This window comes from Aotus nancymaae, unplaced genomic scaffold (assembly GCF_030222135.1).
Source record: "Aotus nancymaae isolate 86718 unplaced genomic scaffold, 86718_ANA_hifiasm-v0.15.2.pri h1tg000062l, whole genome shotgun sequence".
Lineage (NCBI taxonomy): Eukaryota > Metazoa > Chordata > Mammalia > Primates > Aotidae > Aotus > Aotus nancymaae.
This window is the reverse complement of record NW_026988476.1, coordinates 27,810,972-27,823,834: the sequence shown is the minus strand read 5'-3', so window position 1 is coordinate 27,823,834 and position 12,863 is coordinate 27,810,972. Positions and strand designations below refer to the sequence as shown.

General features: G+C 41.9%; 1 protein-coding gene across 2 annotated transcripts in view; it reads left to right on the top strand.

The window, feature by feature from the left end:
• Nucleotides 1–1,236: 1,236 nt before the first annotated feature.
• Nucleotides 1,237–12,863, top strand: part of SLC35F4 (solute carrier family 35 member F4) — a 296,215-nt gene continuing 284,588 nt past the window's right edge. For both annotated transcript variants that reach the window (XM_064365911.1, XM_064365910.1), the window contains exon 1: nucleotides 1,237–1,615. In XM_064365911.1, coding sequence (XP_064221981.1) covers nucleotides 1,513–1,615 — 103 coding nt within the window. In that variant the 5' untranslated portion in view covers nucleotides 1,237–1,512. The remainder of the gene's footprint in view (nucleotides 1,616–12,863) is intronic.

Below are 12,863 nucleotides of genomic sequence, written 5' to 3'. Positions count from 1 at the left end.
CCAAAACATATTGTAAAATTTAACGTTGCATTTTCATATGCTTAAACCTAATTTACCTTTTAGAAAAAAAAGTTTGCATATTTCTTCCTCCTTAAGGGCTCACACACAATGTGGAAAATGTTTAGAAGCAGAATGGTGTGATAGGTTCTTTGGAGGTTTCTGAGAGGGGCACTGAAGTCAACTTACGTTTCTCTTTTTTTTCTTTTTCCCACGCTTTAGTAATGTGAAACCTGGCAGGGATGTCTTAAGTCAGCTCTGCATGGAAGGTGGATCTAATGACCTCTAAGCTGATGAGCTGACCCCCTTCTCCACTAACCCTCCACCTCCACCCTTTCATTTCTGAGATGAAACTTTGAAAATTATTTTTTTGCAGAAAGCTGTGTTTGCAGACTATGAACAGAGAAATCGTCTCCACTGCTCATTGACCCTAACCCACTGGGTCTCTGGCTAAAGCAAAAGAGCCACACACCTGAGGGGAGGGTGCTCGCTCTGAACACACAGCTTCAAGGACGTTCTGCTCAAATGGAAAGGCTCTAGACTGTAGCTAAGACTTTCACTCGTCCAGATATTTACAGTTTGATGAACTTCCCTCCTGATATTTTTGGCAATAAAGGAGAAAATCATTTCTCCTTAGAGCATTTGGAATTGGAAAAATAAACGTGCTGAGTGCAGCTGAGACTTCTAAGCCTTTGACATTTTTTCAGTGGCAGGATGGAGGGTCCGCATGGACGGTCAGAATTGAGGGCTTGAACACTTAGTCTTTGCGTCTGCAAAACCTGGATAATCACTCCATATACCACCTGCTGGGAACTAATTTTCTTGTCATTTCATAAAAAAAGATTCCCAATCTTCTGGACAATTTGCAAGAACTGACTAACGCCCGGGAATGCTTGCAGATCAGCAGACCAGAGGTAGTGTAGACGCCAAGCGTGGACCGAGTCCCAGGGCGCCCCAGAAGTGTCTTCTCCCCGAGCGACAGTGTTAATTCCTCGCATTAACAGCTATGAATCCCTCTTGGGTTTCTCCCACCCTCAACACCCCTCTCTGAGCCCCTGGCCACAGTGGCCGTCTCTTCTCCTCCCGCGCCCCCAGACCAAACATCCCTTACATCAGGTGGCGTTGGGGGGTCTACTCTTCGAGTAGGAGCGCGCAAGGGTTAATGATAAAAGCTGGCGACCAGGTGGGGCGCCCACACCCGCCCCCGGCCACGGTGGGCGTCGGAGGTGAGGGGGCGCTATTCGGGCAGCAGTGCTCCGGGTGGCGGGCGGGAGAGCTGCCAGGCTGACAGAGAGGCCGGCCCGAGTGGGGGCCGCTCCGTCGCCGCCGCCGCCACCGCCGCCGCCGCTGCTGTGATGCGGAGCCAGTGCTGCGCCGGGCGGTGGAGTCAGAGCCCCGGCGCGGGAGCACGAGCTGCAACATCAGCACCAGCGGCGGCGGCACCTGCACCAGCTCCCAGGCCCGGCGCTGCGCTCTCCGTCCCGCCGCCCCCGGGGCCGCCGCCCCGCGCTCTCTATGGATGTCAAGGCGGCCCCCAACGGGGTGGCCACTATCGAGGACCGGATCCTGCGGATCACCGGCTACTATGGCTATTACCCAGGTTACTCCAGCCAGAAAAGTAAGACGCCGCGGGGCTGCTCTGCGCGAGGCGGGGAAGGGAGGTTGGCGCTCAGCGGTGCCGCGGGGCTGCGGACGGGCGGGCGGGCGAGCGGTTCGGACACCTGCAGCCCTGCGGGAGCTGTCAACGCCGCCTTACTGGTGGCGGGGACCCTGGGAGCAAAAAGTACGTCCGCTGTCCTCGGTGCTGAACCGTGAGAGGGCAAGGGGCCGCTTTGGGTGCGCCCAGGAGTTTGGAAACAGTCGTAGCCTTGTGGGGAGGCGCAAAGGGGACCCGGTGAGCGCTCCTGACCGCCGTCGGCCGGCTCACCCTTATGGATTTACGCTCGGAGAAAGCTAACATGGCTGTTCACTTAGCGGAAAGTCAGCCTTAGGGGCTGCATGCCCCGAAAGCCCCTTCTGAGTGCCAGGCTGCGTGCGGGGCGCTGGAGACGCAGGCTGGGGAGACTCGGGGGTGGGGCTGGCGGGGGCGGCCCAGCCAGACGTGGGTCCCGGCGCTGGCGGGGTCAGCTCGTTCACTCCGGGCTGTTGAGACGCTGCCAGCGCGGGAGTTACTCCGGTTACAGCGTCTTTAGGAGGTTCTTCACCCTGGACAGAAAAAAGGACCTGCTCGGGTCTCTGAGCCCCAGAGCTTGGAGCCAGAGACCCGTGTAACAGACTGGGGGCGTAGGGGGGTGGTCTGAGGGGGGAGGCGACAGGGCCATCCGTCACCGCCGCACGTCGCGGCCACCTCTGAGCCCCAGGAGGCTGTTCTGTTCGGTCCCGGCTTTCTTCCAGCTAAGCGAGGTCATGCGGCGTGGATGCTTTCACGTTTCTGGACTAGTTTTGATGGGAGGCCGATGAGGTGTGCTCTGCTCGAAGTCACCCTTCCCAAATACACAAACCCACTAGCTATATTTGCTGGGATTAGTTCTACCAGCGACTGAAGTGCAGCTCATTTTTCTCCGAATTGGAGTTGTGGCTGCGGTTCAGTTTCTATAGAAGCAGGTGGGTCTTCGCTTTTTTATGTATTTATTTATTTATTTTTAATCAATGCATTTCTGTCGCAATAGATGGAGCTTAATTGATGTTTTTACGATTATTTTTGTCAGAAGCTTTGGAAGCTCCTAGATGCATTTCTGATTGGTATTTTTCTGTGACATTTTGGGGTGCAATCAACATTACAGTTTCTGCGAAGCATGGGACTCACAAAAATTACGGAACAAAGACAAGAAAACACTATTTTTCGTGTAACTTTCTCCCCTACCATGCTTCCTCTCTATTGAATAATAATTCAAGATCTTTGTTCCATGGGCTGTTCTCACACAGATATTTTCTAGTTCGAGATTTCATTTGGTTTCAGGAAAGGCCTATCTGATTTGGATGGTTTCTGTCTAGCTGTTTTTAGCATTAGGGGCTTAAATTATTCATTTTCCATACAAAAGTAATTATATAGTGTTAGAATTTTCTGGAAAGAAAATAACACACTGTGGAATGCTTTTTGAAGTCTCTGTACTATACACTCAAAAAGTTCTCCTTTTGTTGTTGTTGTTATTGCAAAGGATTTCTTTTTTAACCCTGGAAACATAAGTGAAGGAACTAATATACCTTGTGGAAATTACTTGACTTTCCCTTTTGAATATTTTAATTAGGAACCATGGGAATTTTCGTGGCTTAGAGAATGTAAAAGCTGTATGTGAAATTACAAGACTCAGGGTAGTTTATTATTGTAATTTTTATGACAATGGAAGTTTGGTTAACAATGAACAACCCAAAAAGGATACTGAAAAAGTGACATTTTAGATAAGGACATGTTCATATTATATTTTTGTACTTGCTCAAATAGTTGCACATGCTTCATTTGCAGTACAATAACAGGACAAAATAAGGAAAGAGCACTGGCAAGGCTATAACTGGAAGACAAAAGGGATAAAGATTAATTTGGCAGGGTTATTTCTGATGGGCACTTACCTAAGTTCAGACCATAAAGTCAAAAGAGTGAAGGCAGAGAATCTCACAAGAACAGAGAATTAAGTGATAGTCAGATAAATCTCAGGATACTCAAGCTTTCAGAAGTAGAGAAAGATTATTATTTTGCACAGTGAGAGACTGAGAGAGGAGAAAGCTGGAGGAGGGCCAGGGAACTGAGCACCATGAAACAATCCTGTCCTAATGCAGGCTTCAACTAGTAAACAAACACACTGAAGCAAACCAGTACAATATGGTCAATTGATTTGGCTGTTACAGGGAATGAGCAACAGCTTAGGGGAAGTCTGGAAAAATAATACTTAAGGAAAGGCTACAGTGATGAGTATATAATATGCAAAGGCAAGGTGACTTTCTTATTTTCTGTCTGATTACATATGAGGGACGATGTCTGGATAGCTATGCCATTTACCTTTTTGGAGATAGATGGGGACTTACCTCTAAGAAAATGCATTCAAGATCAAGCCTTCTGCTAATGCATCCTGCCGTTTGCTTGTACCTTGTTCAGGAAAAAATTCTAGTAGTCAGGCTGATGCAAAAACACCAAATATAATAGAAATCAGAGAAAAAAAGTTACTTTAATGGACAATTGGCCATTTGTTTTATTTATCCTGTTCAATTAATGAACACTTATTGAATAAATATAAACAAGAAATCTGGATACAAGGATGATTGAAGGTGGGTGCAGTGGCTCATGTCTGTAATCCTAGCACTTTGGGAGGCCAAGGCCAGATGATTGGTTGAAGCCAGGAGTTCAAGACCAACCTGGCCAATGTAGTGAAACCCTGTTTCTATATTTATTTAGACATATTTTTAAAAAGATGATTAATGCATAGTGTGGCTACTTAGGTGGGAGAATAGATTCATTCATTCAACAAGTGTTAATTAAGCACCTCCTACGTGTCAGGGGTACATCAATGAGCAAAACAGACAAAACTATTTTCCTTTTAAGAACTGAAGTTCTAGTGGGAGGAAACAAGACAGTAAACAAATGAACAAATACATAAATTATTGAGTATATTTCAAGGTGATAAGTCCCTTTTAAAAAATTACAATAGGATAAAAAGGATAAGATATTCTGGGGGTAGAGACTGTCACAATTTTAAATAGGCTCAGCAGGAAAGTCCTCATTGAGGAAGTAACAATTGAGCAAATACTTGAAGGATGTGAGGGAGTTCACCATGTGAACATCCAGAAAAGATCTCCTGGGCAGTGGGAACAGCTTGTGCAAAGCTCTGAGATAGACTGCAACTGGCATGCTGGAGAAACAGCAGGGAGGCCTGCATGGCTGAAGTGGAGTGAACAATTGGGAAAGTGGTTGGCAGTGAGGCCACTGAGGATCCCGGGATGAGGTAAAGGACAGCCTTAGAGGTCATTGTCAATTCTTTGGCTTGTATTCTGAATGAAATGAATCTTTGAAGAGTTTTGAGAGAAGAGTGATGTGACTTGACTTACCTTACACAAAGATCAGTCTCACTGCTGTACTGGGACAGGTTGAAAACACCTAATTAGTATGTTATTGTGATAACTTAGGTGAGAGATGATGGTGGCTTGAACCAGAGTGGTAGCAGTAGAGAAAGAGAAAGGTGGTTGGAGTCTGCATATATATTTGATATTAGAGCCAATAGGGTACCCTGATAGATTGGATATGGTATTTGCAAGAAAGAGAGGAGTAAAAAATGACTCCGTCTTTTCTGGTTTGACTAATTTTGAGTTGCCATCAGCTGAAGTATGAAAGGTTTTGAGGTAGAGAAGTTTTGGAAAGGGGTTGGGGTGGATTGTCAGAGGATAAGGATAACATTTTAGAGATGCTAAATGTAACTGGAGATGGACAGTAAGCTTAGAGTTCAGAGTAGATGTCTGATTGGAGATATAAATTAAGGATTTGCCAGTACCTTGGTGGTATTTAAAGCCTAAGACTGGATGAAATCTCCGAGGAATAAATGCAAATAGAGAAGAGAAGAGAAGAGGCAGAAGGATTGAATTTTGAGGCACTCTGACATTAAGAGGTTCAGGAGAAGAAGAGAAACTATCAAAGGAGACCAAGAAGGAGCATCCAGGGTGATAGGAAAACCAGGAACATGTGATACCCTGGAAGCCAGTAAATAAAGAGTTTTAGATGGAAGAAATTCACTGAGTCCAATGCTATTGAAAGGTCAAGTAAAATGAAGACTGATTGAATTTGACAATTGAAGGTCATTGGTGATCTAGACAAGAATGTTGACAAGAGCACATAAGGACGGATAAAATGGATTAGAGTGTGTGTAAGAGAGAATTAGAGGGAAGAATTGGAACCTGTGAGTATAGAGTACTCTGCAAAGATTTTTGTGCAAAGGGGAGCAGAAGAAATGGAGGAAGCAGGCTCAAGAAACTTTTTTTTTTTAAAGATGGGATAAATAAGCATGCTTGCATGCAAATGACAATGCTTCAATAGAGAAAGAAAAATTAATGAAGTTCGAGAGATAGGATATAGAAACCTTGCACAAGAGAAGGGACGTTGCTATAGATAGGAACATGGATATAGGGTAAGGTGTGTGGGGCAGGCTCGGGAAGGTGTATAACTGAGATGATGGGCATCTGTTGAGGTTCTCTCTTGGTTGCTGTAGTTTTCTCCAGGTAGGAAACGAAATCATCAAATGAGAGTGAGGATGGTGGAGGATGTGGTAGAGGCTGGAGGAAAGAGAAAGTGTGAATAGTTAAATACGGAGAGTGAATGGACTGGGGAAGTGCACTAAGGTTGTCTGGTAACCTTAGGGTCCATTTAAAGTTTTTACTTGCAAATTTAAAGTGAGATCAGTCAGTAGGTTGGCTCATTCACTAACACAGTAAAGGCATGGAGCAAGTAAAGATAAGGATATAACCAGAGTTACAGATTATTCAATAGGTATTAAAAAATAGGGACAAGGGAGTTGTATTATCATAATGATTGATCATGGAATTTAAACCTGGTAAGCAGAGAAGATAGAAAATCTAGATAATTAGGGACAGTGAACAGATGGTAGGTTCAATGAATTAGAAGTCTCAGGAGAATCAATGTTTTATTGTATTCCATTATTGATATTTTTGGGGTATTCTTTTTTGTGTGTTTGTATAAGGTTTGGAAATTGATTATAGCCTTAAACCTGCCAGCAACTGGCTCAGACCTGGGACACCTCTCTGTGGACATCAGTTTTCTTGTTTGTGAAAAGGAGAGTTGAAATCACTATTTTAGAACAGTCATACAGTAGGTCACCTTTGACAGCTTTCAAAACAGTCCCACTTTCCTGGAAAGGTAGCAGTAAAGGAGTACATTTACTTCACCTCTCTTCACCCACTTTTGGTAAACAGTCGCCTCTCTTTGTTCTGTGCCTTTGCACCTGTTGGCCTTTTGTTTTTTGTATATCCCATTAGTGATCAGGTTCTATGATCGCTGTCTATTGGGAGCTGCAATTTGTAGGAAATATGTTTCCCTTTTAAGTTGATACCACCTCTGGTATCATCCCTGCTTCAAAAAGAACTCTACCCTCTTCTGGCTCTCTTGGCTCTCCGGGTGTTTAAATGGCTGCTATGACTTAGCATTTCCCAAGCTTCCAGCTTCAGCTCTGCCCTCTCACTTTCTGCTTTCCCTGAGTGAGCTCATTTAATCCCACGGCTTTACCATCTTTTGTGTGTCTGAATTTCTAGGCCCACTTTTTTTGAACCCACACCCATATTTGAAACTCCCTTCCAGCATTCTACCTGAATGTCCTCCAGAAATGTGACACATAAAACCAAAATCATCATTCTGTCCTTAAAATGTGCCTTTTCCTCTTATTATGCATTTCAGCTTCTAATGTCTATATCCAACCAATTGCCCAAGCCAGAAACTTTGAGTTGTCCTCAACTTCTGCCCTTTCCCCTCGCCCTGTAATCAGTTAATAAATCCTATCTATTCTACCCCAAATATGTGCTTTCCCGTCCTGCAGTCCCTGCCTTCCATCTATCACATCTTTTGCCCAGCCTCAAGTCCTTCCAATCCAGCATACACACCTTAAAAAATATTTACTTCCCCAAAGTGCAGATCTGTTCATCTCACACTCCTGATCAAATACTTGAAGTAATTTTTCACTTTCTATGGAATAAAGTCCAAATTCCTTAGCATGCCACAATCTAATCCAAGCTCATAGTGTACTGTTTTAGCACACATTTCTCCCCCCACACCACAATCCTCTAATTGCCTAAGTAATACATGCTTAATGCAGAAAATCTGGAAGGCACAGAGCAAAGAGAGATTAAAACAAAATTACTCATAATTCCACTACCAGAGGTGATTAGTGTTAACATTTTGGTATATATCCTTTCAGTCTTTTTTATACCCATGAACACGTGCAAGTGGCTTTTATTTGGTACTGAACATTTAATCTCATTGGTCTATATTGTTTGTAATAACTTAAATTTTAGTATATGCATATAGTCTTCCATATATGCAAGCATTCTAATCTACTTCACCATCACTAGTTGAATTTTCAGTCAAACTTTTCCTTTTATTTCTCTTACACTTTCTCTCTTCCTCCCCCCAACCCCCCTTTCTTTTTAAGAGATAGGGTCTTACTCTGTCACCCAGGCTGGGAGTGCAGTGGTGCAATCATAGCTTACTGCAGCCTCGAACTCCTGGGCAAAGCCATCCTCTTACCTCAGCCTCCTGAGTAAGACTACAGGTGCGGACCACCACTCTCAGCTAATTAAAAAAAATTATTTTTTGGTAGCGGTCAGGTTTTGCTATGTTGCCCAGGTTGGTCTCAAACTCTTGGCTTCAACTGGTCCTCCCATCTTGGCCTCCCAAAGCACTGAGATTACAGGTGGGAGCTACTGCACTGGCCCAACTTCTCTTTTTGACCTCATATCCCATATGGTCTTGCACACCGTGATTGTAGTCTCATCATGCAGCTCACTGTTTTAATGACATTATTGTGCCCATGCTCTTTTGCTTCTCAGGGCTTTATTGCACTTTGGCCCCAGTGCTCCCTCTCTTTCTGTGTCTCCTTCATCACCCTGCAGAAAGCTCCTATTTATCTTTAGAAGTGCAGTTTAAATGTGCTGTCCTCTGTAAAGCTTCCCAAATGCCCCAGGCTGATTAATCCTCCCTCTGTGCTTCTGTAATGCTGTGTATTCACCTCTGCTCCAGCATTTAACACACTATTTTGGGCTTTTTGCTTTGCACAAAACTATCTCACCCACAGAGCTTGGGGAGAGCAAGGGATTTATCTTTATTTATTTTATCTTAGGCAAAGTGTTGCTCAACAAAGTTTATTGTGTTAATGAATGAAATATTTAGTTCTATTTGAAGAAATTAGAGAGATAATTATTTTCACACAGAAAAAGAAAGAGCACATGATGGTAGTAGTGATTAGAGAAAAAGAAAAAAATTACCAGCAGTGAATAAATCAAATAGATGTAACTTTGAAGAATGAGAATACACTAAATTGTGTTTTATGATCATTTTACCTGCCTGGTTGTAACTTCTGCATTTGTGTGTTCTTACTTCATTCTTAAGATTTTCTGTGCTTCAATGGGGGAAAAGGCAATTTTTAAAAAGCACAGAGTAGTATAAAGTTACTAGAATCGTAAGAAAGAAAATGTGGTTTCTCCTCCATCTTTTTTTGAAGTTGTTTCTATTGGTCTTCCTGGTACAGTATTAATACTGTATAACTCTTACGCACTTTAACTGAATGAAGTTACGAAATTCTCTATTACAAGTGAAATAAATGCAATAAATATCTATCTTTGTTCATATTATGTTTATATCCTAAGAGTAAGCTTTGTGCTTCTTTATATATGAGAGGAAGGGTTTTGTAAACAGTTACAAATACGTACCATTAATATGTGGATTTGAGAAGTATTTTGTGATATAGTTTTAAATTAGAACATGTAAGGTCTATGTTAATACTAAATATCATTGTATATGTTGTTGATGTTAGATAGTGTGGTAGTTTTTACAGTGTTTATTCTGATGTGTATTTTGCATTTAAAATATAAATTTACATATAAACTGGATATTTGTAATGCAAAATACTAATTCTACTAGCTAATACTTGGATTTAACATTAAATTTCAGATGTACTTTCTTTTGAAAGCCTATCTAAGACCTGGTTTGTGGCTACAAGGTCTAATGCAAAGAGCACAAGCTTTGGCAGCAGAAAGACCTAGGACTATACTCCTCCTATGCTATTTACTAGCCTTTTAAACTTGCATAACCTCTCAGATCAACAATTTTGTTCCTATAAAATGGGAATGATAATAGTTGCCTCACAGGTAGTTGGGAGGATTATGTAAGGTAATGTTTACTGAGTGTCTGGAACAGCATCCAGTTCAATGTATGGAAGCTGTTATAACTAGGAGGAAATAAATAGAATCAATTTTATGACTTCAAAGAACCATGCTCACTTTTTGCTTGTATGTAAATGGCTTACTACTTGCTTTTTGGTCATATCCATAATTGTATTTTAATTTGTTGTTTTTAAAAATTATGCTACAGAAATGTTAAACACAAGTCAAATTGTCCAAGTTCACAATGGTTTTTATTTTTTGTTGTTGCTTTCTACACTTTGCCAATTTCTGACTTGTCTGGCGCTAAAACAGAAAGGGACAATTCTACCTGGATTGACTCTTGGGATAGCTTATTTAAAATGGGCTGGAAGCCATCTGTGATGAAGTGATTCCAAATGGGCTGAACCAAAAGAGATGAGGGAAATCTACAGTCAGTGAGTGACAGGATGGGTCTACATGTCTGCAGATGCAGGTACTCAGGCACCAAAGTAGGGTGAAGTTGGGAGAGAGGTAGCGGGAAAAGGTGGAATCTCAGCTGAAGATAGCTTGGGTGGGGTGTGGCAAAGATGGAACAGTGAGGGCAAACAGGTGGGGAGGAAATAAAGGCTGAGGGTTAATCTGGGAATAGTCCTTTGGAAGTAGCATTGTTCCTTTCATACACGGAGTTTTAAAGAGACAGTTCTTTTTTTAGCTATGTATGTAGCCACAAATGTAACAGACAGGCTATTTTATGTTCTTCTTTACAAAATATATCATTATATTACAAATACATTTACATATTTCTACATAGTCTTTGGAGTTATAGTTTTTTAAAATTATAAAGCATTTAATAACTTCCAGACACAGAGAAATATAAAGAAAAAGGAAAATAATCTTGTTACCCTAACACAAGTATGGTTATTTTGGCAGATTTCTTTCCAATTTTGGCATACAGGACTTTACTTCTTGATTTATTGAGAAATATAAACTGTGGTGTAGTTATAATACAATTTTGTGTCCTGCTTTTTTTCCCACCTAACATTTTAGGATAAGCATTTTTCATTTATTTTCATTTTTCTGCTTTGAGAGGCTGGAATTGGATTCTCCTTTCAAAGATCTTGGCTTAAAGAATTTGGCAAGCTGGTTCTATACCATTTGAGACTAAGTAAAATGGAAAGATGTGGAGTATTAGTGATGGTTTATTTGGTTTCTAGTTACAAGACTCTACTTGAACTGGCTTAAGCAAAACGGGAGCTATTGAAAAGACACCGGGGAATCTCTCAAGGGTTTGAAGGGGAGGGATAAAATGGTGTAGGCTGAAATCAGGTCCTGGAGGGCTGTGGGGAAAACAGGAAGCCTTCTTTCTCTGTCTTTCATCTCTTTTTCTCTGGCACATGCTCCCCATTCTTGTCCTTTGCTTCAGGCCGGCTTTCTCTATTTCCTTGTCCGAATGGTCAAAAATAGCTACTGCCAGCAGTTCCAGTGTTTACGTGTCCTCTATTCAAGAGAGCAGACAGATTGAGCGAGAATCTCTTACTTCTAAATCCAGATTCCCTTGGAAAGCGACATTTTGGCCCAATTTATACGTCACATGCACACCCTTGATCCTATTGATGGTGGTGGTTTGCGGCAGGGTCAAGTTTCTCAGTCATGGCTGCCAGAGGCCCTCTCCTGTAACCCTGTTGACTGCATGAGGGAAGAGATGATAGTTTAGAGAAATAGGACAATTGGTTGGACAGTTAACTTAATAGCTATTCTGGTCCTGATAGCCCTTAGAGTGAATCTAGATAATAGTTAATGAACTTAAAGATACTATATAATTTTAGAAAATGAAAATATCAAAGTGCCTGTTTAAAGTATACGATCTTGAGAATTCTGTTTAAGAATGCCCATCTAGCACTGCAGACTACTCATTAAGCTTCATTGAAGTGCCAATGGTTACTTCAAGTCTGGAAGACATATTTCTTTTTCTAGGTCAGATAGGGCAATACACCAGGTCTTTTAGGTTCAATGTATAGTAATTGAAGATGCCATTTAACATGGTATATTTAAATAGAGATTGAATATTATATCATCCTGTAGTCTGAGATTTGCTGTATTTAGACCTAGGCTCATGATAAGATGGCACTAGTGAGGCATCAATAATGGTTTCATGGTCCTGAAAACCAGGCATAATAAGAATTTTTTATGCCTCATGAAACGGAGATCCCAAAGGGTGTTAGAGCCTGCACGTTTTTCCTGCTAATACCTTATTAAGCTCCAAGTCATGTACCTTTGGTATCAATTTTGTGTTTTTTGTTGAAACCTATGTTCAATTATAGGCATTCTAGAGGACAGATCCAAATCCAGTGAGTTGGAGGCCATTGAGGCACCAGCTTCCCTGCTGGAGTTACGGTGACAGGGTCTGAAGAAGGGGTACATGCATCTAAAGTGACATTATTATTCCCACAGACTTTTTGGAACAAAGGGGCTTAGAAGTTGAGAACTTTTAAAAAATTGTGAGTGCTTGAAACTGGAGCTGCTTGTCCTGTTCCTTTCTAGTCCACATCCATGTAGCAACCATGATAATCTTTCAAAAGCATCCATTGGATCATGCCATTCCTCTAGTTAAAGTTGTTATTGGCCTCCCGTATCTCTTTGGAAAACTATAAAACTCTGATTGCAGCTTGCAAGGTCTTACATGGTCTGGTTCTTCAGCTGGCACCACACTTTCATGCTCTTATTATGCTTTGGTTTTGCTGATTCATGTTCCAGGTTCTTTGATTCCTCTAAGATGATGAGCAAGCTCTCTTCTCTTCCTGGTGGTACTAGCTGTCTGGCCTCTCAACGTTCCTCAGGTCTCATATTAAGTGCTACCACCTTTGAGAGCCCTTTCCAGCTTTGCACCTCTATCATCTCATGTACTTTTTCTTTATAGCGCTTAGTGCAATTTATGTTCACTTTTGTAATTGTTTAATGCTTTTCTGCCAATTATACTCTTAATGTCTCTAAAGGTAGGTAGGGATAGATCTATTTTGTTC